The sequence below is a fragment of the Capricornis sumatraensis genome, chromosome 7 (genome assembly GCF_032405125.1).
Source record: "Capricornis sumatraensis isolate serow.1 chromosome 7, serow.2, whole genome shotgun sequence".
Lineage (NCBI taxonomy): Eukaryota > Metazoa > Chordata > Mammalia > Artiodactyla > Bovidae > Capricornis > Capricornis sumatraensis.
Genome location: NC_091075.1, coordinates 73956161 through 73982373, shown reverse-complemented (window position 1 = coordinate 73982373; position 26213 = coordinate 73956161). Strand labels below are relative to the sequence as shown.

Sequence of the window (26213 nt, the reverse complement as noted above, 5' to 3'; positions counted from 1 at the left end):
CGTCTCTGGCAGAGCATCGCCAACACCAAGTGTAAAAGCCGGGATACCAGCCTCTGCTGGCCGCCTGGTTTGCATTCCCCTCCGGCTCCCCTTCAGTGCTTCCAAAGAAGGGAATGGACATGCTTCGTTTTAATTCTATGACCCTCCATTCCAGAGACCCTAGGGCGAGGAGGGTGAAAGATGCGTGGTACCCTGAGTCAGAAACTCGTGCATGGGGTGCGGGGTGGGGCGGGTTGGGAGTGACGCGAGGAAGGCCGGAGGCGGGAGGTGACGCGCGCGCGGGGACCTAGTCGCCTCAGCTCACGTGTCCGCGAGATTTAAAAGTTGGCAGCGCGTGGGGCGGTCTGTCTGGACGCGGAGCCGGGAGAACAGCGCGCCGGGGACGCGGAAGCTCAACCGGAGCACTGCTCGGAGCGCGCGGCAGGTGCAGCGCAGGGTCCCGGGATGCTGCGAGCCGCGAGCCGTCGCCCCGAGCCGCCGGCGGGGCATGTGGCCGCCGGGTCCCCGCTCCTGCTGCTGCTACTGCTGTCTTGTTGCGCGGACGACTGCGGAGGTAAGAGGACGGGGCGCCCCCTGGGACACCCGCGCCGCGTCCAGTCCAGTGCCTCCTCTCCCCGCTCCGTTCCCCGATCTCTTATCTCCTTTTCTCGTCTTTACTCTTGGCTGGTGGGATTTGCCACACCCTCGTGCCGCGGCGCACGGGTCGCCACCTCAGGGTAGCCAGGGCGCACGTGTCTGTGGCCCGGCTCGAGCCTGGACCTGGGCCTGGGGGAATCTCCCAAGCCGGGCAGCCCCCTCAGACTCGGGATGTCCAGCCCGCTTGATTTATGGGTAACGGGAGTTAAAATAGTGAAAATTAAAATGCTTTTCCTTTGATTACAATTACTGGAGGGATTGACAATGAAGCAAAACTAGAGTGGGTGTGATGCGAGGTCGACTTGGAAAGTGCTCACCTTTCTTGGTGAGTGAGCTCCCGGACTGTTCAGGTAACCCTGAGCAGTAACAAGCCCCTTTCTAGCAGAATGCAAAGGGAGAGCATGGGCTCTGTGCCTCATAGGTTATTCCGCACCGGATCAAGATTGTAGAATTGGAGAAGCAAGGGTGCAAGCCCGCCTTTCCGTCACTGCTGCAGCTAAAGCCATTGGAGGCAGCTACGATTCGATAGTAACAAGGACTTCTGTGCCTCGCTTAGAGGAAGTGAAAGTGTTAGTTGCTCGGTCGTGTCCGACTCTTTGAGACCCCACGGAGCGTAGCCCGCCAGGCTCCTCTGTCCTTGGGATTCTCCAGGCAAGAATACTGGAGTGGGTTTGCTATTTCCTCCTCCAGGGGATCTTCCCGACCCAGGGATCGAACCTGGGTCTCCTGCATTGGCAGGGAGAATTCTTTACCATCTGAACCACCAGTGAAGCCGTGGCCTAGAGGGAAGATGGGGGGAAAGCAAAAGCAAGGTCTGGAAGGGGTGTCCGAAGCTTGGGACTTGGGGTAGGGTAGATATAACCTGTTCCAGTGGAAAAGATCACTTCCCTGCTCCCTTAAGGTTACCTTTCCAAGTAGCCTGAGGGGACCATCCCTCATCTCCCAGCTTTGAGCTAGGGCCCTCCTGGGCCAGCGGTAGCCCTACTAAGATCTTGAATTGTCTAGATCCGCAACGGGTCCCCTTAGTTTCCCTCTGCTCTCCTCTCAGTCCTGTAAGGGAGGGCCGTTTCATCATTGTCCGTAATGTTAGGACTTGAAGCGATTAGTGTGGGAACCTTCCCTAACCTGTAGCCCAGCCCCCTTTTAGAGGTGGGGGAACTGACACACCATTCTTTTCCTAATAGAGCTATTTTTATTGCTGTCCTTTCATTGTTTTCCCCCTTTCCTTGGGGCGTTTGAGGTTCAGAGAGGTGGGGACTCCTCGGCTTGAAAAGCAGGGTAATTTGGTTGTGAAATGTAAGCAGTAGAAGCTAGGAGACCTAAACCTTCTCCATCGCATATTCAGCAGCGATACAGCATGCCTTTTGCAAAGTCACGTTAATCTTTTTCCGTTTTAAATTTGTTATTGGTAAAATTAGGATGGTCGCTTTTATCTACCTTATTCAGAAAGCAGATGGTCACAGTTTAATTTTTTCTCTGCGAAGCAAATATACTTTCCATGCATGCTAAGTACTATATGCTTGCAGTGAATTTTGCATCAGTGAGAGAGAACTTTTAGCAGTGGGATACAGGGGAATTTTCAGGCTACTGGTGATTGGGCAGAAACTACAGGAAGCAGCAGCCATTTTCTAAAAACAGCAAGTTTTGGGTGTTGTTTCCAAAAGAAGGTATCTGCTGGTTGACCAGTCACCTCTTAAATATCCCCACTGTTTCTCAAGTTAAGGGATGAGATACCTCTTTCCCTACACAGAAATCCCCCTAGACTACTCTTTTGTGTCTTCTTTCCCCTTCAGACCTGCTGTTAATACTAAAAAATTAATTTTATCTCTCTAAAAATGTGATGAGAAGGGAAGAGGGTGCATTTACTCTCATCTGATCTGCCCTGGTGATCTGCTATATTCCTGAGCCCTGACAATTAGCACTGGAGGGGAAGCTTGACATACATAAGCCAAGCTGGGAGACAATCCACCAAGGTTAATCATTATGCAAGGTGCAAGTGGATGTATCAAAAAACAAAGCAAATGCCACAAAGCCGGGACGGGGTGGGCGGGGTGGGGGGGGAGCCGGAATTGTGTCAATAAGTGTAGCATCCTCAGCAAAAATGTGTTAGCAGAGCTGCAATGGCAATAAAAAGGTACAGGGCCAGCCACAGAGTTGGTGGCTGGAAACAGTTTACCATTTAAAGAACATTAAAATGAAGACAGAAATTTCCTAAAAGAGAGGTACCTTTGGATATCTGCAACAAACTATCTCGACACGGCCTCTGACAAGAAGTGATGAAGTGCTCAAGACTAAATTAAGAAGTGTCTTTTCCTACTCATGAAATAGTTCTTGAAATTCAGTCAGCAGTAATGATTTCTGATTTCCAAATCCTACACTGGCTAAGTACTAGCAATGAGAAAAGAAAATGGACACTACTTTTAGAATAGCAGGATCTGCTTTTCTTTCTGTTACACATGGTGTATTTACAGATGCACAAGCTGTTGATCCATATTATTTGCATTAGTTATATTGTTCAGTATAAAACTAAAGATTTCCCTTTATGAGATAGTGTTAAGTATAAATATCTTGAAATTGATCAAAAATAGTGCAGTTGTTAATACAACATTGTAAGTCAACTGTGTGTGTGCACTTAGTTGTGTCCAACTCTTGGTGACCCCATGGATTGTAGCCCACCAGGCTCCTGTCTATGGAATTTTCCAGCCAATAAAACTGGAGGGGGTTGCCATTTACTACTCCAGGGGATCTTTTGGACCCAGGGATCAAACCCAACATTGGCAGGCAGATTCTTTACCACTGTGCCACCTGGGAAGCTCTACTGTTAATAAAAGTCCTACTTTTAATAAAAATTAAAAGCAAAAACAAAAAAAAAATCCAATGCTGTTTTCAGCATATAGAAGAGAGTGGCACTGTCCTGACAGTATTTGGGAAAGTGTCTAGCACTACTATTTGATAATGTAAAGCCCACATCCTGGGTATGTTGAGAGGAGAAGCGCATCAACTTTAGTTAACAAATAGACAAAGGGGACGTTTTTTTCCTCTTATGTTTGGATTCAGCCATAGGATAGTAATGCTTTTCTACAAATTATAGGTAAACATTTAAAAATTCTGGTTTCTCTAACCTTTCTACCCTGAGACTGTGCTTATGTGTTTTGTGTAAGAGCCACAAAGTATCCCTTTTTTATTATAGAAATACTTGGGACTAAGTTAGACAGTGGCAGTTTTGTTATGGCCCGGGCCAGCTTGGGGACATGGAAGGAGACAAAGTCTCAAAGGTCTTGGTAAGGCTGTAGGTAGGGGGTGCTTCTGCTTTTACTGGAGGGTGGAGGATAGTCAAGCAAAGAAAGAATATGAAAATGTGTTCTTTAAACAGAAATGCCCTGTCAAACAGAGATTAACCCTGGTATGATGAGTGGAGAAATCAAAAGTACAGGCAGGTGAAGACTGCATCCAACAAGTGAAATTCCTTGTGTATTTCCTTGATCATACTTGACTCTGGTTCTCTTCAATCAAATACTGCTCTCTCCCTTTATCGCCCTTTCTTTCACCTTCCTATTTTTCAAAGTTGTGTACGCTTAGTAACAACAGGTGAGTAATGCATTCAAGCTGTAAGGAATGGTCCGATGGCCTGTTAGATTTTTTTCATGAGAATATTTATATCCCTCTTTTGGAATTATTCAGACTTGTTAAAAAGCTTACACCTAAAACGTTTCTTTGAGCTGCCTAGTTCTGTCAAATAAGAGGCATCCTGTTTCTTTCTGCAATGCAGTGCTCACTGCCTCTGGCTGTTCACTGTTATCCATGGACTAGCCACATCAGTTTATCACCAGGAAGCTTGCTAGAAATGCAGACTCTTGGACTTGTACCCAGATCACTGAATCAGAATCTCATTTAGTCAGATCACCAGATGTTTTGTCTAAAAATTTGAGAAGCACAGCTTTATCCGTTTCTGAAAACAGAATCAACTTAGAATAACAGTCACCAGATAATAGTGACTTTGAGATATACCTTTGGGCTAGGATAAGAAATATATAATTGAGAAGTGCGTAAGACTGTTTGTGTACTTAGAATAGCTGTCCCATGAAAGGGGATTCAAATAAATGAACTCTTGACTAGGGACTACATGATCCATGTAAGTTACTTCTAATGCTGGGTACAGAAAATGTAGTTAAATACTGTTACTTTTATTAGAACTTAGCTTCAATAACAGTATAAATTTGAGTGACCTCAAAGCAAGACTTGACTGAAAAGTGGTAGAATTAGGGGGAAAAATCTGTTAGGATTTGGAATCGGTCATACCTGGTTTGAGGGCTTCCCAGGTGGCTCAAGTGGTAAAGAATCTGCCTGCTAATGCAGGAGCCACAGAAGACCCAGGTTGGATCCCTGGATTAGATCCTCTAGAGGAGGAAATGGCAACTCACTCCAATATTCTTGCCTGAGAAATCCCATGTGCAGAGGAGCCCGGCGGGCTACAGTCCATCGGGTCACGAAAAGTCAGACATGACCGAGCCTGGACGCAGAACTGATTTGAAATCTGCTTCTGCTACGTATATATTTTGGTGACCTGAGACAAATTATTTAATCTTTCCTTCCTTCAGTTTCCTCATCTTAAAATGGGAATAAGGAGAATGGCTACCTTAAAAGGTTGGTTTAAAGGTTTAAGGACATGACATGTTTTGATGCTTAACATAGTGCCTGTGGATTCCCTGGTGGCTCAAATGCTAAAGAATCCACCTGCGACGCATGAGACCCAGGTTCCGTCCCTGGATCAGGAGGATCCCCTGGAGAAGGGAATGACAACCCACTCCAGAAGTCTTGCCTGGAGAATTCCATGGACAGAGGAGCCTGCTGGGCTACAGTCCATGGAGTTGCAAAGAGTTGGGCATGACTGAGAGACTAACACTTTCATTTTCACAAAAGGGTATTTTCTTAATTTTAGTAAGAATAAATGTATATATATATAATAAACAATAATTGCATTTAATATTTATAATTTATACAGCATGAATTAGAAAATTAAACCTGTGAAGAAAATATTACTTTAGAGGCTATAAGCTAGTTAACATTTTATTTCAACAATAATTAAGGCCTTAACAAGTAATTCTTTTTTTAAAAGACCTTTACTGAGATACAGTTTATGTACCATAAAATTTATCTGTTTTAATTATGTAACTCAGTGATTTTTAAGTGGACTTAAAGAGTTGGGCCAGAGAAGGCAATGGCGACCCACTCTAGTATTCTTGCCTGGAGAATCCCATGGATGGAGGAGCCTGATAGGCTGCAGTCCATGGGGTCGCTAAGAGTCGGATATGACTGAGTGACTTCACTTTCACGCATTGGAGAAGGACATGGCAACCCACTCTGGTGTTCTTGCCTGGAGAATCCCAGGGACGGAGGAGCCTGGTAGGCTGCTGTCTATGGGGTCACACGGAGTTGGACACGACTGAAGCGACTTAGCAGTAGCAAAGAGTTGAGCAGCCATTTGCCTATTCATGTTTCCTTTTTTTTCTATTGATTTGAAAGAGTTCTATCCTATAAGGATATCTGCCATCACCTTTTTTAAAATATGTTTCATATATTTTGAGAGTTTTTGTTTGTTTTTTAAATTAATTTGTGATTTATGGTATAAATAAGTTTTCATAAAGGTGGTCAAAAGGTACAGACTTCCAGTTAAAGTGTTAGTCACTCAATTGTGTCCAATTCTTTGCGACCCCATGGACTATATAGCCCACCAGGCTCCTCTGTCCATGGAATTCTCCAGGCAAGAATATTGGAGAGGGTAGCCATTCCCTTTTCCAAGGGACGTTCCTGACCCAGGGACTGAACCCTGATCTCCTGCATTGCAGGCAGATTCTTTATCATCTGAGCCACCAGGGAAGCCCCACTAGTTATAGCAAGTACTAGTGATTTACATACAAATAAACGTAAAGTTTACATAAAGTTGTGCTATAACATTGTATTCATGCATTTACATGGATTTTCTGTGATACTTCATCATCTAAGTTCTCTTTCATAATCACATTAGGAATACCCTGGAGGCATTGTCTTACTTGAAAAATGTTATTTCAATTGGTTGAATATCTTTCTTTATAATATTTAGGTCAAGCCAGCATTAAACCCAAACTAAAAAAAAAATGTGTCTGTAATAAATTTTTCTTCCTGCATTATGATACATAGGGGCATAAGTGACTCTTCAAGCATTCTGAATTAAGTAGAATGGATTTCTTACTTTTTTTGCTCTGTTTTACAAAACTTTTAGTAATTTTACTTCTCCTTAACAAATGAAGTATTGATTCATCTCTACCAAAAAGAAGAGAGAGAGAGAGAAAAGAAAGAGTTGTGTGGCTATCACAACAATAGAATTTTCCATCACCCTCCAAAGATCTGTTATGTCCATTTGCAGTCAGTCCCCATTCCTACCTCAGCCCTAAGCAGCCAGTGATCTAGCGCTATAGATTTGCCTTCTCTGGATGTTCCATATTAATGGATTCATACATTTATATGTATGAATATAATCTTTTGCATTTGCTTATTTGATTTAGCACAATCTGTTTGAGATTCATCTCTGTTGCAGCATATGTCAATAGTTCATTCTTTTCTATGGACCACAATTTTCCATTGTATGGATGTCCTACATTTTATTACTTCACCAGGTGATGGACAGTTGGAGTGTTTACACTTCGGGGCTATTACGAATAATGCTACTGTGCATGTTCCTGTACAAGTTTTTGTGTGGACATATAAGTCTTTCACTCTTGAGAGTAATGTCTTTGTAATGTTGTTAAAGTTTCTTTAATAATTATGTCTCCTTGGTTGCTGGTGGTTTAGTCGCTAAGTCATGTCCGACTCTTTTGGGACTCCATGGACTGTAGCCCTCCCGGCTCCTTTGTCTGTGGGATTTCCCAAGCAAGAACACTGGAGTGGATTGCCATGTTCTTCTCCAGAGGATCTTCCCCACTCAGGGATTGAACCCCAGTCTCCTGCATTGCAGGGGGATCTTTACCAACTAAAACACCAGGGAATCCTTATACTAAGTCAAATCCGGAGATACCTAATTGAACTAGGAGAATGATGATATACAGTGAAAAATGAGAAATATCATCCAAAAATGAATTATATATAATGCTTAGTTTTAGGAGAAATATTGTAACATTAACTTGTGAGTGTAACTTTATTTTTAGGTGCTCCAGTATTGCCTCAAGGATTACAGCCTGAACAAGAATTACGGTTGTGGAATGAGGTAAAGAATTATCAGTACACAAATTAGTGGAAATTTACCCTTTTAAAAATTATCATGGTAAAGTAAAATAATGTAATTGAGCTTTGTGATTTTAGCAACATTCTGAATTCATAATTTTTTTATTAAATGAAAGAAAGAAAGATGAAAAGAAACCAAAAATACTGTAAATGGTGAAGATGGCAGAAATAAATCCTAATAATAGAATAATGAGAATAAATATGAATATGCTAAAATACACCATTTAAAGAGATTATCAGACCAGATGTTAAAAACAGATTCAGCAATATGGTCTATGTAAAAGTCACACTTGAAGTAGAAAACCAAAAGTGGGTGAGAATGGAAAATGACACACCAAATAAATATGAACTGCACAAAAATTGGAGTAGCAGTCTTAACATCTGATAAAAAAGAATTCAAGTACATGAACCATTTTAACAGATAAACATATGTTGATAAAAGAGCAACAGAGCAAAAAGATACAGCCATCATTAATATGTATTAACAGCAGTGAAAGTGAAAGTGACCCCATGGACTGTAGTCCATGGAATTCTCCAGGTCAAAATACTGGAATGGGTAGCCTTTCCCTTCTCCAGGGGATCTTCCCAACCCAGGGATCAAACCCAGGTCTCCTGCATTATAGGTGGATTCTTTACCAGCTGAGCTACAAGGGAAGTCCAAGAATACTGGAATGAGAAGCCCACCCCTTCTCCAGGGATCTTCCTGACCCAGGAATCAAACCAGAGTCTCCTGCATTGCAGATAGATTCTTTACTAACTGAGCTATCAGGGAAGCCTGTATTAACAGAAGAATCTCCAAACTTTTTTAAGAATTGATAGAAATTCAGGGAAAAATAGATAAATGAACATTTGTAGTTGGAGATTTTAATATACCTCTCTCAAAACTGATAGTTAAAGGAAATAGCACATAAGTAAATACATCAAAGACCTAACAACACAATTCATGAATTTGAGCTATTAGAAATATTTCAAAAAACATGTACTAAATAGTATACACATTCTTTCTGAAGATAATAGGGGCATTTAAAAATGTAGTCTGTGTCTTAGAAGACAAGAAAGTTCCCATAAGTTAGAAAGGATCCATTTAAAATGGATCTCCAGGGGATCTTCCCAACCCAGCAATCAAACCCAGGTCACCTGCATTGCAGGCAAATTCTTTACCATCTGAACCACCAGGAAAGCCTCTTCCAAGCAATGGCCAGAGTCCTCCAGTACTATGTTTACATACAGAAAATGTAGCTAAAGGATCTCTGTAAAGTATAAATTTTTTCTAGAATTCTGCTATATAATGTTCACTTAGTTAAGGAATTTCTCTTCTCCTTTCTTAAGAGTTTTGTTAATCCTAAATAAAATGTGAACTTAATCAAATATTTTACCTGCACCAACACTGAGATAAGCAACATGCCTGTCAACCACAAATTGGCACTTGTGTGGGTGCTTGCCATCTACCTCTACAAGGTTTAAATCGTGTGCAGCTGTAGCTGCTGACCTTCAACACTTCCTGAAAAAGTTCAGGGTGGAGAGCAGAAATGAGGCACTCTGTGCTTCAGGAAACTGGCAGGACAAGTCTTCAGATAGTTAGATAGTCTCAGGAACTGGTTTTATGATCTGAATTTTTATATCTCCTCTTCTCTAGAAAAGCGCTAAAACCCTTCATGATGACGATTGTCTCTTGTGACTAGCAGAAGCTTCAAAAGACCAGCAGAAACTCTCCTCAAAAAAACATGCACTTGATTGCATGTACTCTCCTTTTACCAAAATCACATATAAATTGTCCTTTCCCAGTACCTCTTTGGAGCAGTTTCTCAGAGCTAACTGGGGTGCTGTCTCCCAGGCTACAGTCCTCATGCTGCTGCTGCTGCTGCTAAGTCGCTTCAGTCGTGTCCGACTCTGTGTGACCACAGAGACGGCAGCCCACCAGGCTGCCCTGTCCCTGGGATTCTCCAGGCAAGAACACTGGAGTGGGTTGCCATTTCCTTTTCCAATGCATGAAAGTGAAAAGTGAAAATGAAGTCGCTCAGTCATGTGTGACTGTTAGCGACCCCATGGACTGCAGCCCACCGGGCTCCTCTGTCCATGGGATTTTCCAGGCAAGAGTACTGGAGTGGGGTGCCATTGCCTTCTACTGCCCCAAATAAAACTTAACTTGCAGCTTTCACTTTGTGCATTTTTTTAAGTTGACATGCCTTTTCTCCTTTAATCTATAATCATGATGAATTACATTAACGAATTTCTCACTTGAAACTATTAGAGCTAGGATGAGAATTCAGCAGAGTTTTGGATATAATACCAATATACAAGAATCACTAACATTTCTTTTCACTAAGAAAAAGTAATATGAAAATACTACATCATTCACAATGGCAACAAAAGCTATAAGTATTTAGGAATTAACCAAAAATACACAATAGCTTATATGAAAAAATCAAATTTTAATAAAGGAATTAGAAAATAATGCAAATATTTGGAGAGACATTCTTTGCTGTTGGATGGAACAATTAATTTAATGTAAGAAAAATATTGATTCTCCCCAAATAGTTTATGTAGATTCCATAAAATCAATGTAACCCCAATCAGAATTCCACTTAACTTTTGTTTGGAAAATTTATAAATTTAACCTACAATTGATACAGAAAAATAAAGGTCTGCCAGTAGCTAAGGAACTTTCCCTACCAGATATCAAAAAATACTATACTGTACTAATAAAAAAAGCATAATGACGGTGTAAGAACAGACAAATGAACTGGTAGAAGTGAGACTAAAGCTTGGAGAGTTTAGCTGACATTGTCAGTATGCTGTCATTGTCCTTTGTCATTCACCATTCAAGCACACTCAAAACTTAGTATTTCTAACTGCAATCACCTGTGACTCTGCCTCTTTGACCTGTGCTCAGGACAGACCAGAACTGCCTGGAACCACATGCCTCCAGCACTGAGAACAGCCATCTGGAAAGCCACCTAGATATCCCCATGCTCTAGAATATCCCTCTCCTGGGTATGCAGCCCAAACATATTCTCCTACAGAACCGTATATGGGGACAGACACAAGGAGGTAATGGGGTGGGTGGAGGGAACAGGCTATCCATCACTGGGAAGTAGGTAGGCAACATGAGTTGCGTGCATGTTATAAAGGACTCTGTGGTAGTTAGGAGCAACACACTAGAGGCATCCAGGAACAGAGAGTGATCTCATAGTATTAACAAAAAAAAAGTAAGAGAATATTATACACACACACCAAACAACAGTACAGATTTTATAAGAACATAAACAAACAAAGGATACACATCAGAGTAGGCAAGGGAAATATAAAAGAATAAATAAATAAAGCATATCCAATGATGATGGCAAGCTATAAAGTGAGGAGAATACGTTTATACCTAAGCCACCCCTAACAAAATACACGATGGAAAAGGTTGATGGTAAGGACCGAGTACTAGAGTCTTAAATAGCATGAGTGAGTGAGTGAGTGAAGTCACTCAGTCATGTCCGACTCTTTGCTTAAATAGCATAGAAACTCATAAAATCTCTTTTAAGGGCCTCTGCCTTGGTATATCATGATGTATGCTTGTTGTTGTTTAGTCGCTAAGTCATGTCCGACTCTTTTGTGACCCCATGGACTGTAGCCCACCAGGCTCCCCTGTCCCTGGGATTTCCTAGGCAGGAATACTGGAGTGGGTTGCCATTTCCTTCTCCAGGGGATCTTCCCTACCCAGGGATGGAACCCAAGTCTCCTGCATTGGCAGGCAGATTCTTTTCCACTGAGCCACCAGGGAATCCCCAATAACACATGCTAGAAATATATTAATAAGATGACAAATTAGATAATAGATATTAACGTAGAATATAAAAACATGTATTTTAGCTTGAAATTATATTTCTGTGAAAAATCTTTGAAAAAACTTTTAGATGATAACGCTGGGGGCAAAATCAAATGGAGTTGTAAACCTCTATAAATTCTTTTATAAAAAATATTTTAAAAAGTAAAATGTTTAGAAAATATAGTTAAGCTTTCTACCAGAGGTTTTCAAAATTACAAAGCTATTCAGACACTAGAAATACGTACTTTTCAAACCAAATACAGAGACCTAACCATTTTCAAAGGGATTAATCAATGGACTCCACAGAGTTTTCAAAAGCAATTAGTGGTCCTTAAAACCATCAGGCCCATAAACTGAGTAAAATGAACAAGTGCTTTCCCAAAGGGAAAGACAGCAGGTAGTACAGCTCTGCCTTTTAAAGAAAGGAGTACAAAGACTGAAAAGCTTTGTAATTATCTACTAATTGGATTAACTGGAGTTTTTTCTTATTCTGATGGTTTTATTCAAGCAATATTGATGCACTGATTAGTGAACCCTGAGTTTCAAGGGTCTTTGGACTTGACTACTTCACACAGATGGGCTGCCTGGGCTGGGGGTGGACAGCTCTCTCTTGAGCAAATAACATATTCAGATACCTAAACATCACTATTTGGGGGAGGGACTACTTCCTCCTACCCTGCTAAGGCAGATTTAATTGCATTTGGGGATGATACACTAAGCATTGGTCACAATTCAAAGCTGAAAAAAACCTTTTAAAGCTTAAAAACTCTTTTGGTTTTCCTCTCTCAACTGACTTCTTTTTATGTCCTACAAGCTCAATACAATTTAATTAAAGAACATTTATTGATCACTTATTTGAGCACGTTAAATAGCCCCTGACCTCAAGAAGTTTACCGTGTGTGTGTGTGTGTGTGTGTGTGTGTGTGTGTGTGTGTGTGTGTGTGAGAGAGAGAGAGAGAGAGAGAGAGAGAGAGAGAGAGAGAGAGATTCTGAAAAGAATCTTCAGAAGCGGGAGCAGGTGACTGGACACAAGGGACAAATAGAATAAAACAATTCTCCCAATACAAGTTTTGTGAACATAAAAAGGAGACACAAACATATGCTTTTCTGTAATGCTACCTGTTACCACATATACTTTTGTTATCCTCTAAGTTAGAGAAGTGGATGTTTTAGTTCATGTTTAGTTTACTTCATATTTATTGGAAACAATAAGGAGCTTAAGAAATTATGGTTAAAGGATATAATTATCCTCCCTTCAGTTAAGTGTGAGAAATTAAATTCAACAAACAATTCTAGAATTAAAAGGCGACCCCTGAGATGTTATGTCATAAATAGGACTCAACCTAAATCATCTCAGACAGACAAGAATCAGTCACATTTTTTCCAGTCCCATTTTAAAAGGCCACTAAACCACTCTTACGGCAGAAAGTGAAGAGGAACTAAAAAGCCTCTTGATGAAAGTGAAAGAGGAGAGGGAAAAAGTTGGCTTAAAACTCAACATTCAGAAAACGAAGATCATGGCATCTGGTCCCATCATTTCATGGGAAATAGATGGGGAAACAGTGGAAACAGTGTCAGACTTTATTTTTGGGGGCTCCAAAATCACTGCAGATGGTGAGTGCAGCCATGAAATTAAAAGACACTTACTCCTAACCAATACAGTATTGTAAAGTAAAATAAAGTAAAAATAAAAATTAAAAAAAAAAGACACTTACTCCTTGGAAGGAAAGTTATGACCAACCTAGATAGCATATTGAAAAGCAGAGACATTAAAAGGTCCATCTAGTCAAGGCTATGGTTTTTCCAGTGGTCATGTATGGATGTGAGAGTTGGACTGTGAAGAAAGCTGAGCACTGAAGAATTGATGCTTTTGAACTGTGGTGTTGGAGAAGACTCTTGAGAGTCCCTTGGACTGCAAGGAGATCCAACCAGTCCATCCTTAAGAAGATCAGTCCTGGGTGTTCATTGGAAGGACTGATGCTAAAGCTGAAATTCCAATACTTTGGCCACCTCATGCAAAGAGTTGACTCATTGGAAAAGACCCTGATGCTGGGAGGGATTGGAGGCAGGAGAAGAAGGAGATGAAAGAGGATGAGATGGCTGGATGACATCACCGACTCGATGGACATGAGTTTGAGTAAACTCTGGGAGTTGGTGATTGTCAGGGAAGCCTGGCATGCTGTGATTCATGGGGTCGCAAAGAGTCAGACACGACTGAGTGACTGAACTGAACTGAAAATAATAAATACCAGTAATTACTCTAGACACCCAGCTTAGTGCTTATCAGCACAGTTTTTAATGATTAATATAAATCTCTTATACTACAGTTTAAAATCTTTCAAAGTTTCTTTTGAGGATAAAAGCTGAGGACAGCTAGTTGCCAGGCATAGTCAATAAACCTTCATTGTAAAATAGAATCATTTTCTAATGCTGGCTTCTTGATAGAAAACTAAAAGATGGCTCGTGTTGTGTAAGAAAAAGTTTTTAGTGTATACTCTTTATCATTTAGGACATATGCTATTTTCCTGTTAGTTTAGATGATGTGATTAGATTTATATGTAGTAAAGAACCACGTAACAGGATGCTCCTTAATTTTGAGGCCATTCTTTAGTCACCACACACATTTCTCAGGCTGAATAACACTAAAAGTTTTTCCCCTCAATGTTTGAAGCATCTCTATCTCTGATGATCCCTCTGACTAGAAATGGGGATGTATACCCCTGTGCCTGGGGTCAGATCTTGGGGAAATTCCAATTCCAGGACTTCTTTAGATAGTTTAAAAGGCTCCTCCCTCTCAAATCCAGAGTCCTGAACAGTCAGGGCTGTTTTAATGTTTTATAAGTAACCTGACTATACAATCTGCTTTCTCTTTTTTGCTATCGTCTGTCTGTTTCCAGGAGGTAACTGGAATTTTCATTTCTTTTACAGATAAATGATGCTTGTTTGTCTTTGTTATCCATGCATCCACAGCCTCAGGTAATTCCAAATGGAGTTGCTTCAGAGTGATGTAAGCATTTGTGTCATGCTGAAATGCTGCATTTCTCCCTCTGGACCTGTCATGATTTTATGGACTTATTAAAACATGTCAACATATTAGAAATTATTATATCATCGGCAGGTAATAATGAGTGACAAGAGTTTATGTAAGGTGCTAGGCTTTATCTCTAAGAAAAATAGATATGCAGATAAAATACCCATATTTCGAAAATAAAATGCTAATTTCAAAATGAAATTCTGTGTTAAAATGTGTCTATTGCTATATTAAGGGACTAATATCCTGGTCCCTCAATTGAGTTTTCAACCCATGGAGAGATGAACTTACAGAGTCAGATTTAGGAGATAAAAATATCATTGTAACTGAAAAGTCAGTTTGTGAATGGGCCTTAGATATGCTGACCTTGCTAAAACTACCCCCAGAATTAAACCAAGGTTAGTCAGTGACTCAAACCTTCAGCCAGAATCAAGTTTTGTGCCACAGGGCAGTGACAAGGCAAGAACAACGGGCCAGAGAACTGGCTACCTAGAAGGAAACGGCTGAACAGAACGTGCCCAGTTTCTTGCTGCCAATCATCAGGTTAACTCATTCCTTTTCCCACAAGAAACACCTAAGAGAGGGCTAGGGAGAGAGGAGTATTAGTCTAGCTCCTATACCTGGAAGTGATACCACCCAGGGTTCCTGGCCTCCCCTAATAAGTAGAATTGACTAGAGGCCAGGCAAGAAATTCAAAGGCTTTTTGGGGCTCCTGTTGCAGCAGAGGGGGCAAGAACAGGTAAAGGTTCCCTTGCTCGCGCTCCCTGGGTGTTGGGATGGAGACTGGTTCCTTATATGGAGTGGGCGTAGGGGTGTGTCCAGGGGTTGGGCTGGATGGATGGCTGAGGTGTTTTGCCCACCTCTCTGGTGGTGTCCAGTGCAGACTCAGTACTCCTGCTTTTGCTCCTGGCTCTTCAGAAGCAGTGGTTGGGTTTTTTGGTCTATTGGTATCTTTTTGTCCATAAATTGCCCCAACTGCCCAAACATCAGTTAGTTCCATATAGTTTCTTTGTATTTGGTTGCTCAAGGAGAGCTTTGTTCAGGTACAAGCATTACAGCAAAAGGTCCTGGGTCCCTGCCTATCTCAAAAACATGGGGAGGAGTGGGAAGTAAGTGTGTCCTTACACGTCTCTGCTGGATGCTGCTCCTTCTGTCTTCAGTTCTGTCTCTCAGTGCCGGTGTAGCAGAGTTAGCCTTAGTGTCTTACCTTTCTGAATCAGCATCACAGTCTCCTGATCAGAGGAGAGGGCTCAGCAGAGGCTCTTGGCTCAGTCTCTCTCAGTGCAGTCAGCTGTGTGCCTGGGGTGACTCCACTGCAGGGTCTGGCCAGGGTGCAGTGCCTGTCCTTTATGCAGTCCTTCCAGAATGTCATCCTGGCCCGTGTGGAGTAGCAGCCTTGTAAAGTGCTGCATTTCTGCTGCTGCACTGGTTCCTCAGCCTGCAGAGGACCACTTGCAGCAAGTTACAGGCATTAGGTGGTAAAGAGAAATCAGAATCACAATAGGTTGACGTTTACGAATGATATTTCAAATTGCTTGAGGAACCTTGGTGGATATATAACATGGGATGGATATTAGTCAGCGCACAAGCTTTTGCATTATATATAAAATCCAGGAGCACCCTCAGAATCACTTTTATGTCTGCAAAATTAAAAGGATGAATTTTAAAGCACTCATCTAAAAACCATAAAAGTAAATTAGGCTTTTATTGGCTTTGGAGACTGTGTGCCTTTTGAGGAGATCTTGGTAAATTTACTATGAAATCTTTTACACTAATTGATACCATTAAAAAAAATAATTTTCACATTAGCTATTATGTGTATGATTCTCTGAAGAGTTCTTCAAAACATTTTTACCAAATAGAAAATAAAGGTTCTTTCAAAAGGTCCATGATAAAAAAATAAAATATTAAAAATCCCATATGAGAAAAATCCTTAAACAGTTGCAGCTCAGTGAATATTGGCTTCATGTGAAAAGTTGCTGGAGGAAATATAATTTGTTTGGAAACTTTTTCTGTCAGACTTCAGTCTTGTTGCCACACCTCATCTGACTTAGAAGCTGTTTTCTAAGGAAACACCCATATATCTGAATTTATTCTTCTTTGAGCTGAGACACATGATATCACTAGACTTTTTTATTGTTTTGCATTTTGCAGCATTTCTAGATGGGCCATAAAATGAAGTTTCAGGAATTTATTTCTAGATTTTTCTGGGCGACCTGCATACCCAACCATGAAGGGAAAAAGTGAAAGATATATCAGTGTTCACACTCTATTTTTTCTCTCATCTAACTCCTAATCATAGGCTTATCAGTCAATACCAGTGCAAAACTAGGTCAGACAACCTAGCTGTGTGTGGTACTAGGCAAGTAAGTCACAGTCTCTTAGAATCTCACTTGCTTTATATGTGAGAATAATAATTCCCATCCTGTATATATCAAGCTGTGCTTTAAGGACAAAGTGTGGATTATGTGTTTGAAAATGTTTTATAATTTACTGAAATACTATATACATATGAACCATTTAATATAGTTAATAAATATCCCAACAATTTGCACTGGGCAGGCAAACAGAACAAAGCAGGCCTCTGACGTGCTAGGAAGGGTGTTCAGAGAAGCTGCTTCATGACTCCACCTGTATCCCTAAGCTATAGCCTACCCTGTTAAACATGCGTGTGCCAAGGGCAAGGGTCTTGGTGGCCCTGAACAGTCCTTCATGACACATCTTCTGAATTAGCAGTAACTGCAGCTGTAAATAAAGCTTTACAGATCACACATTTTTTTTAATGCTACTGCTGTTAACTAATTGCTCTGTCTATGGCACTATGCCAAGAGCTTTACCTCATGTAATCCTTCCAAGAATTCTGCATTGATGTTGCCATCCTTGATTTATGATGGCAGGAACTGAAGTTGAGATAGGTTAGGCAACCAGCCTAAGGTTACACAACTAATAAAGAGGAGAAATGGAAGTTGCACTGCTCTTGAGTTGCAAGCTGCTCAACTCCACAGATGCCCCCCACCCCATTTCACCTTATTTCCAATACATATTTATTAAATAATCAATTGTTTCTGATGTGGCTATGCTGAATTCTATGCAAAGCAGGTTTTGTCCCTGCTTGTCCCTCTGTGCTCCTCCTAACCACACCCCGCTGGCTGTGAGCCACAGGAGCCCTGCCCTGCTTCTATGCTCAGATACTTTGAAAAACCTGATCCTGGGGTGTGCAGTCAGCAGCCTGGAAGGGTGGGAACTCAGCTTAGGTGCGCTGTGCATGGCCTGGGCTTCCTCCCATCCAAACTCCCATTGTTTGCAAACAATTGCAGGATTCTCAAATTAGCCAATAATGAGTAAATTCAGCAAGGTTCACAGCTTTGGCATGTAGATTCAGACTTTGCAGCAAGCTGGGAAGAATAACCCCTCTTTTTGCACTTCCCTCTTTACTCTCAGTCATAGAATTTTAGCAAATACTGAGAAGTTTTGAATCTGGACTCACAATGGAAGACTTAATCAGTGCATATGTGCAATATATAGCTTTTTTTTTTTTCCTTGTTAGAAAGACGGTTTTATTTTTTAGGAGCCAAATTTTTTGTCATGAGAGAAATTGAAGAATTTAAAAAGTTTCAATAGGCCACAAGAATAATTCTATTTAGGGTATTGAAATATATATCCTCACGATCCTGACATTTTATGGTTATTTCTTCTGTGCAAATATTGTTAAAGCAGAAGCATCGTCTGTGTATCTTCTTATTTATATTAGGCATCCAATGCATTGGAGGAGATTTGCCTCACAATTATGCGGACTCTACCAAAGCCCCAGGTAAGGTTCAAATGGTGTTTAATTTGTAGGCAAAAAACAATTGCTCAGAAATATCTCGGAATTCCTCCTGGAAGAAAATACACTCAATTTAGGCAGCATGCTAAGAGGAGCTATAAGAATGAACATAAGTTGATTTTGTATAAGAAACAAATACTTCAGTTTTTTGATGCCTGAGAATTTAGGGTCATATTAGTGGAGTTTGCAATCATCCAATTGGAAAATCACATGTCCCCCTCAAGTATAAGATGTGTTCTAGTTCTGATTAGAGAAATTTGGGGTCATTTTGGCTCTTTCTCTCTCCCTGAATCATACTACAGATGGAGAACAGATGCATTTTTCTAAGCTTGGAGGTTAGGACAGTGTACTTGTCAGAGAGGACATTAATAATGAAAAAAAAAGCAAACTATATTGTCCATGTCGGTTTGAAAATTATATTCTTACTGTGATGTCTTGGTTTCTTATTAAAATTATTATTTGATTCTTCTGTGAGAACTTTTTGTCCTGAAGTGAGGCAATGGAAACTTGAAAAATGGCATAATGTGCCATACCTCAGTTGATGTTCTGTATCTTGTAGGTGAACTAATTTTAAAACTACCTTATTAAGGATAAAAGCCTCAGGTTTAGAAAATATTTTTCATTAGTAGTTTAACCTATTATCGCTGGTATGTTCTGACTTCCATACCTCACACATGCAGTAATTCAAAGAAAACTTGATATTTTAGAAGCATAAATATTTTTGGAAACTAAGTGTTTACAACTGTATTTTTTTCTGGTGTTTTTAATGGTGACATTTTCCAAACCACTTAATTGACTTTTTATCTAATTAACAGAAAATATATGACAATGGTGTTTACCCATGAGTTTCTATTTATATTAAAAGCAAACAAGAACAGAAAAGAACAACAAAAAGGGAATGATATGTCTCACTCTTAAATTTTTGGAATGAGAGAGGACTCTAGAAAAGTTTATGGAAGGAAGCAAAAATAACTGATAAGTCTTACTATGCAGTGACAATTACAAATAATTTGATGTGATTCCTTCTAGTCTTCTTCTCTGCATATTCTATCATGTGATCATATCAGAATTTCCCATTCCACCATTACAGAACACTCAGGATGTTTCCAATTTTTTGCTCTTATGAATAATGCTGTAGTAGAGACCTTTTTTCATACTCTTATCTCTAAACAGTTTTTAGTTAATTGCCCGTTTATTTTTAGAACAATATGTATTAACTAATTTCAGTCTTATATTTTATGTAAACATATGTAGCACGTTTTAAGAATTATAATCTTATATAAATTGTATACTCTACATTTATAATATTTTATACATATTTCTTATTATTTTCTAATATAATATAGTGATATTTATAAATCTCTTTTCAACAGGAAACAGATGAAAAAGATAACACCAAAAGGGTAAGGTGATTTCACAAGTATATACATTTAAAAATAATCAGGAAACCTCTGATCATTCATAGTAAAGCTCACTACTTTTTTTTTTTTTTAACAGTTCTTATTTCATTATTCGAAGACTCGAAAGTTGGGCAATTCAAATGTTGTGGTAAGTTGTAGAATTACCTATTAGTGATCACTTGTATTTTTTTAAAAAAACTGTTTTTGCAATTTATCTCCTAGAGCTAGATCAAGATTCATGTTTTTTTTCTTTAAACATGTATATATAAATGAACAAATGGAATTCAGTATTTATTATACATTTATTTTATATCTCAATAGCTACAAGTACTTTAAATCTATTCATTTATTCATTCAACAATTATTTACTGCGTATCTTCTATGTACCAAGCCAAGGACAATTCTAGGTACTAGAAATAATGGCAGTAAGTGTCATGTAACTTACATTTTAGAGGCCAAAAAAAAGCAAATATGATTAAGTAAATCATGTTGGTTTAGATGTTGATTACTTCAATGGAAAAAGACTTATGCAAAGTCATTTTAAGAAATATTTTAAAAGATGATTGTCAAAAATGTAATTATTACCTGCAATGTGGGAGACCCGGGTTCGATCCCTGGGTCAGGAAGATCCCCTGGAGAAGGGAATGGTAACCCACTCCAGTATTCTTGCCTGGAGAATCCCTTGGACAGAAGAGCCAGGTGGGCTACAGCCCATGGGATCGCAGAGTTGGACATGACTGAGTTACCAACACTTTTACTTTTTCAGAAATATTGACTTATATTCCTAAGAGCTCCTTATTTATAACTAGGCATTTAATTTGAGAATTTACTCTCTCAGATTAGCCAGATACCAATAACTTTAATTCATTTCACTTCTAAATTGTAGTGGTTATAGTGGTGGTTTTCTAATTGTAGTGGCTGTAGTGGTGGTTTTCTTTTTGTATGCATGGATTTATAAAGTGCTAACCAACCTATTTCAGTGTTTTGATCTAGAATACTTAAAAATTACTTGACTATAATATTCTTTCTAAGCTTGTGACTCACTATCATGGACCATTTTATGGAATGAGGAACATAGTGTACTTTAAACATATGTTTACCTGTAGGAACGTGATTGTAAACTTAGTTTTAAATATTTATCTCATTGAATACAACTTCTCTTATGTGTGAGGAGTTGAAAGTTAGGTTATATGGGCTTTAAACCAAATACACATTGAACTGATTAACAGGTAACCATTATAGACAGCTTAAAGTAATCCGTTTGATGAATGAATTCAATGTTTGTGAGAAGGTTCCATTGAATGAAACCGTATCAAGTAGCCACATGTCTCAAATGTGCTTTCATTTTCTTCTGCTTGGCATCTTGACGTCTTGGGAACATGTATCTTAGTCACATTTTTCACTATCAATGACACATTGCCATTTTTTGTGTCTCCTGTTGTCTTGTTCCACGTGTTCAGTTTTACATGAAATATATATTTTATAAAGAAGATTACTAGATGTGTGTATAGTATAATCTTCCAGATGAACATGTTCATGATGAAAAACTGATTCTCACAGAGTTGGTTTCATTTATCCCAGACCATTCTTAGTAAGTCTGGAAGCAGATAGGCGGCTTTTTGCTTTTCAAAGATACAGGCAGGTGTTTCCCTTAGTTCAGGCCCTCAGGAAAGAGCTTCATCAATGGAATGATTGAGATTCCCAGCACAGAACTGCCAAATTTTATTTCATCTCTTGGCTTATTATCCACGGCTCTTTGAAATGCTCACAGAGGACTGTCTTAGGTCACATCTCTCTTGTTCTTTTTTGGCTGGAGCGAGGATAGTGGGTAAAAACAAAAACAGATAGGAAGCCGTCTTTATGCCCAATGCTGAGGAGCCTCTGTGCTCATCACGTGTGTGTGTTCGTGTCTCTCAGTCTTCTGTCCTGCATCCGCTGCTGCAGCTCGTCCCACAACTGCATGAGAGAAGAATGAAGAGGTTCAGATTGGACGTATGTAACTCACTGCACACTTGCTTCGCCACTCTGTGTGGGGCAGCCCTTTCTGCTTATTCCTAGGGGTGGTGGTTTATAAGATCTTCTCCTGGATAAGCCTCATGTAACAGCCAGGTAGCCTACAGAAGAGCACTTGTTTGCAGGAGTATTTTCCCACTCAGGAAGAGGAGAACTGTCCCCCTCCCCATAATATGTCCCTTCTAACTCAGGCTGTGGGCAGTGAGGAGAGCCTGGATTAGACTTCCTTTCAAGGACTGGCCCCTCCCAGTGAGGAAATCTATTCATTCTTGGTTTGAGAAAGGACATGGCAGAGAAAGGACATTCCTATCAAGTCATTAGATAGGAATAGGAGAAAAGATCAAGGACCTTTACTGACCCCTCTGTGTACATGTGGCTTGAATGACAAGCTTTCTATCCAGGTAGTAAAGCATTAGTAAGAATAATGTTTATGAAGTAAATATATCAGAAATTAAATGTAGGTATTTTGTTTTTTTCCACAATTAGCAAAAATATGGCCCCAATTCAGTGTCTTATGTTTAAGGTAAATATAACTGAATTAACATATTTTTAAACTGGAAATTTTGACATTTTTACTGCCCTTTGAAAAGAATCCTAATTCTCTCAATGATGGAAGTTTGTACACATTGTTCTTATGTAATGCCTTCCATTGTTGGAATACATTATAGTTTTCAGTCTTACGGGATCTCATTTTATTCTTTTGACAATTCTGTTGATACTTACATAAGTATTGTTATGCCTGGTTTACAAAAAGAAAAACAACTCAGAATAGTTAAAGGAGTTTCCCAAGATCACAGTAGTGAGTGGGATTAGAGACTACAACAATTTCTTGCCTTCTAGTTTAGGGAAATATTTTTTTCCACTATGCTATTCCCTTGGTAGTCTAATCTTGAATATTTCTATTATTTTACTGTTAAATTTTTCTTAAGTATCATATTAATTTTATTCTTCTACTACCAAAAGTTTTCAAATACTTTAAAAAATGCATACAGTTTAGGCAAATAAATTCCTCCAAATTTATTTTTGTGATCACTATCTCCTCCATAAATTCTTCACATGGTTGGACTAAGCTTCCATCATGGAAGACAATACTGCTGCCAACTTTAATGAGAAATGGAAGAGGAACTGTAGTAGCCCCTTAAAATTTTAGAATTTCCAACATGAAAAAATCAAATCAGTTGTCAACTTTCTAGAGATAATATATGCTTTTTGAATTAACTTTTACTTTCTGAAGAGTCTTCTTGACTTATGAATAGTGTAAGATTGCAATTTAAAAATCCAGTTTCTTAAAATACAGCAGCAAAATTGTTAGTTTACTACAACATTTCAGTGTTATTATTTGCAAAATCAAAACTACTCAGTAGTGTGGCCAGTGTGGTACTTTGTCTCAATGTTCCACCTTGAGTGAGACTATATTTTCACTTTCATGCACTGGAGAAGGAAATAGCAACCCACTCCAGTGTTCTTGCCTGGAGAATCCCAGGGATGGGGGAGCCTGGTGGGCTGCCATCTATGGGATCGCACAGAGTTGGACACGGCTGAAGCGGTGAACTCTAACTTGGTAGTAATATCTTATTGGATAAACGATAGCTCCTAAAAGTATTTCACAGCAGGCTAGGTTTCCTAGGAATCTATGAGAAAAGAAAGTAAAACACGAATTTAAAAAAAAATTACATTTAAGTATTTTTTCTGGGCCTAAATCGCCGAATTTTAAACCATATTTTTGATAGTGAAATATTTTGGGTTCTTAAATGAATTTTCAGTTTTTAGTAGAGTCAAACACTTTCCTTACATTTTCTTTGCTGGACATCCTTTCCTCCATCCCAACATGGTTTTTAGCGTTACCTCCCAAATTCTTTTATATACTGTTCTGTTGCCAATGATAAGACTAAAAAGAACTGCGTGTTTGAGTTTGAAAACTTTAAATTTGGGCACATTTTAACTTATATGTTATCCTATCTTTCTTTTTCTCTGCTTAATATAAAATACATAGCTGTTCTTATATAACCAGATAAATATATAGTTTTTATATTTATATTTTTAAATATTAAAATTTTCCATCTTTAAAGTAATTTGAGGGGGATTTATAGTCAGGATGAGAACTAGGTACAGAATGTTCAGAATTTAATATACATTTGTTATGAAGCAAGGATTTCAAAATTTTAATAGCTGTCAGGGACATTTCTTAAAATCTAAAAATATGATTATGTTTATGGAATATTTGAAAAGGGTCTTGGTGACAAATTTCATAGTGATTACTGTCCTGATACTTATATAAGTAGTTTTTGAAAACAGGAAGCTACAAGAACCAACTCTATAGAAATCATAAAATGTTACATATTTTTCTATTAAGTTTGAAATGAAATGTTTGAAAAAAGAAACAGTTCAAAATATATCCACAGTCAATAATCAGTTTGTTCCTACTTTTTTTTAAATTACCATTTCAGTGAATATAAGTATATGGGGAAAATTTCCTCTGAAGTTTCAATGAATAAATATAGTTTACCAAAGTTATCCCTCAATTTCAATTTAAATTCCTATATTTGTATATTTTAGCTATGACACAGTTCTATTTTGTATTTTTTGCCTGTTCATTTGTTAGCACATACAACATGTACTATAAAGAATTTATTTTATTCTAACAAAATGCTGAAAGGAGATTATAAATATAGTTACTTATCTATGAAATGTCTTCTGCCTACTTGTTGATGAATATACATACAATTGACAAATTTCCTGAATATAGAATCTGTTAGACTGTTAAGGAAATTAGATTAAAATACAACACTCTGATCTTACTGCTAGTATCACTGAAGATTCTTCAGGTGTAAATACAAAAATTACTTAATGATATGAATTATATACCCAAATCCTTGATTCCCTCTTTATTTAATTATGGTTGTTGAAAATAACTATATCCTCAAGAAGCATTTGCACTTACTTTTACTGTTTGATTTTTAATATCCTCATTTTCTCTTCCAGGAAGAATTCCAAGGTCCTATTGCAAGCCAAAATAGAAGATACTTTTTATTCAGGGTATGCATGTACTATAATTCTTCAAAAATTCAATCAATATCAGCATTGAAAAGTATTTTCACTGTGTATTTATTTATATTGACTTGTAAGTTTTAATTGTTTTTAAGTTTATCCCAAGATATTTGATATCAAGTTTACAGTCTGAGATTCACTTCTGTTACCACGTTATTGCTCTAATATTATGGTATCTCTGATCTATTCTCTAATCCAGTATTCATGTTAGTAAATACCCCAAATGGCATTCACTTGTTTCATAGTTTAGTTCCATAATGTTTCATGTGCAGGAAATAAGTGTCTCAAAGGTATATTACTCCTGAAGTTTTTTTTTTTTGGCTGCACCATGTAGTATTCAGGATCTTAGTTCTGTGAACAGGGATTGAACCCATGCCTTCAGCTGTGGAAGCACAGAATCTTAACCACTAGACCACTAGGGAAGTCCTGATATTATTCCTTAAGTTCTAATGAAATATTGAGCTAAAGAAATATTAGCCAATGGAATATTTAGCTAAGGAATGTCAACATTATTATAAAGTCTAAGCAGAGCTATGTGGTAAGATTTGTATTTTGGAAACTAATTCTAACAATAAATTGGAGGAGAATGGACTGAAGGAAGAAGGAAAATAATAGATAAGGAAAACATAGATAAGGAAGAAATAATACCACTCATTGAGATCATTAGTCTGCTTTCTATGAAAATTAACTTCCCTCCTCAGTTACATTGCTTTGTTTCTAACTTACTATTTTCCAGCCACGCAATGGAAGAAGATCAGAAGGTTACATTTAACATGGTATGTATATCGCAATTCAGCTCAGTTTGAAAATTTCTGTGATTTTCACATCTTCACAAATTAACCTATGCTCAGTATATTTCTATTATTTGATTAATGTATAAGTTAATATTCTATATAAACACTGCAAAGATAGAGGCTGTGAGGACTTAATACAATGGAAAATGCTAGTATTTTGGGACCAGATTTTCTTTGCCCATGTTGTATGCGCCTCACACTATGTCACAATAGTCATCATCAGTTTTGCAGACATTGACCTAATCATCATTTACTGTACATGTAGAATATGTCAGAGGTTGTGTATTTATTTTGGTAATCAGTATCCACATTAGTGTGCCAGAACTTACAGACTGAATGCCTTTCTGTCCTCCAAGTAACCTATATTCAAAAATTCTTTGTAAGAGTTGTG

At 38.6% G+C, this 26213-nt stretch overlaps 1 protein-coding gene across 2 annotated transcripts; it reads left to right on the top strand.

Annotated features, from left to right (window-relative positions):
- Positions 1 to 444: 444 nt before the first annotated feature.
- NMU (neuromedin U) lies at positions 445 to 25800 on the top strand. 2 transcript variants are annotated; one of them, XM_068975678.1, is made up of 9 exons: positions 445 to 553; positions 7818 to 7876; positions 14639 to 14686; positions 18493 to 18552; positions 19941 to 19970; positions 20065 to 20115; positions 21885 to 21959; positions 24963 to 25016; positions 25765 to 25800. In XM_068975678.1, exons 1-9 carry the CDS (start codon positions 445 to 447, stop codon positions 25798 to 25800), a joined length of 522 nt encoding a protein of 173 aa, XP_068831779.1. The 2 variants fall into 2 exon arrangements, with proteins under 2 accessions (XP_068831779.1, XP_068831780.1); XM_068975679.1 differs by lacking the exon at positions 14639 to 14686.
- Positions 25801 to 26213: the final 413 nt, after the last annotated feature.

Bases quoted from the DNA above. Each gene is read 5' to 3' on its own strand.
- NMU (XM_068975678.1), top strand. From the start codon at position 445: ATGCTGCGAGCCGCGAGCCGTCGCCCCGAGCCGCCGGCGGGGCATGTG. The intron at 19,971-20,064 runs GTAAGGTGATTT...TTTTTTTAACAG, and splicing joins AAAAAGATAACACCAAAAGG to TTCTTATTTCATTATTCGAA. The intron at 25,017-25,764 runs GTATGCATGTAC...ACTATTTTCCAG, and splicing joins GAAGATACTTTTTATTCAGG to CCACGCAATGGAAGAAGATC.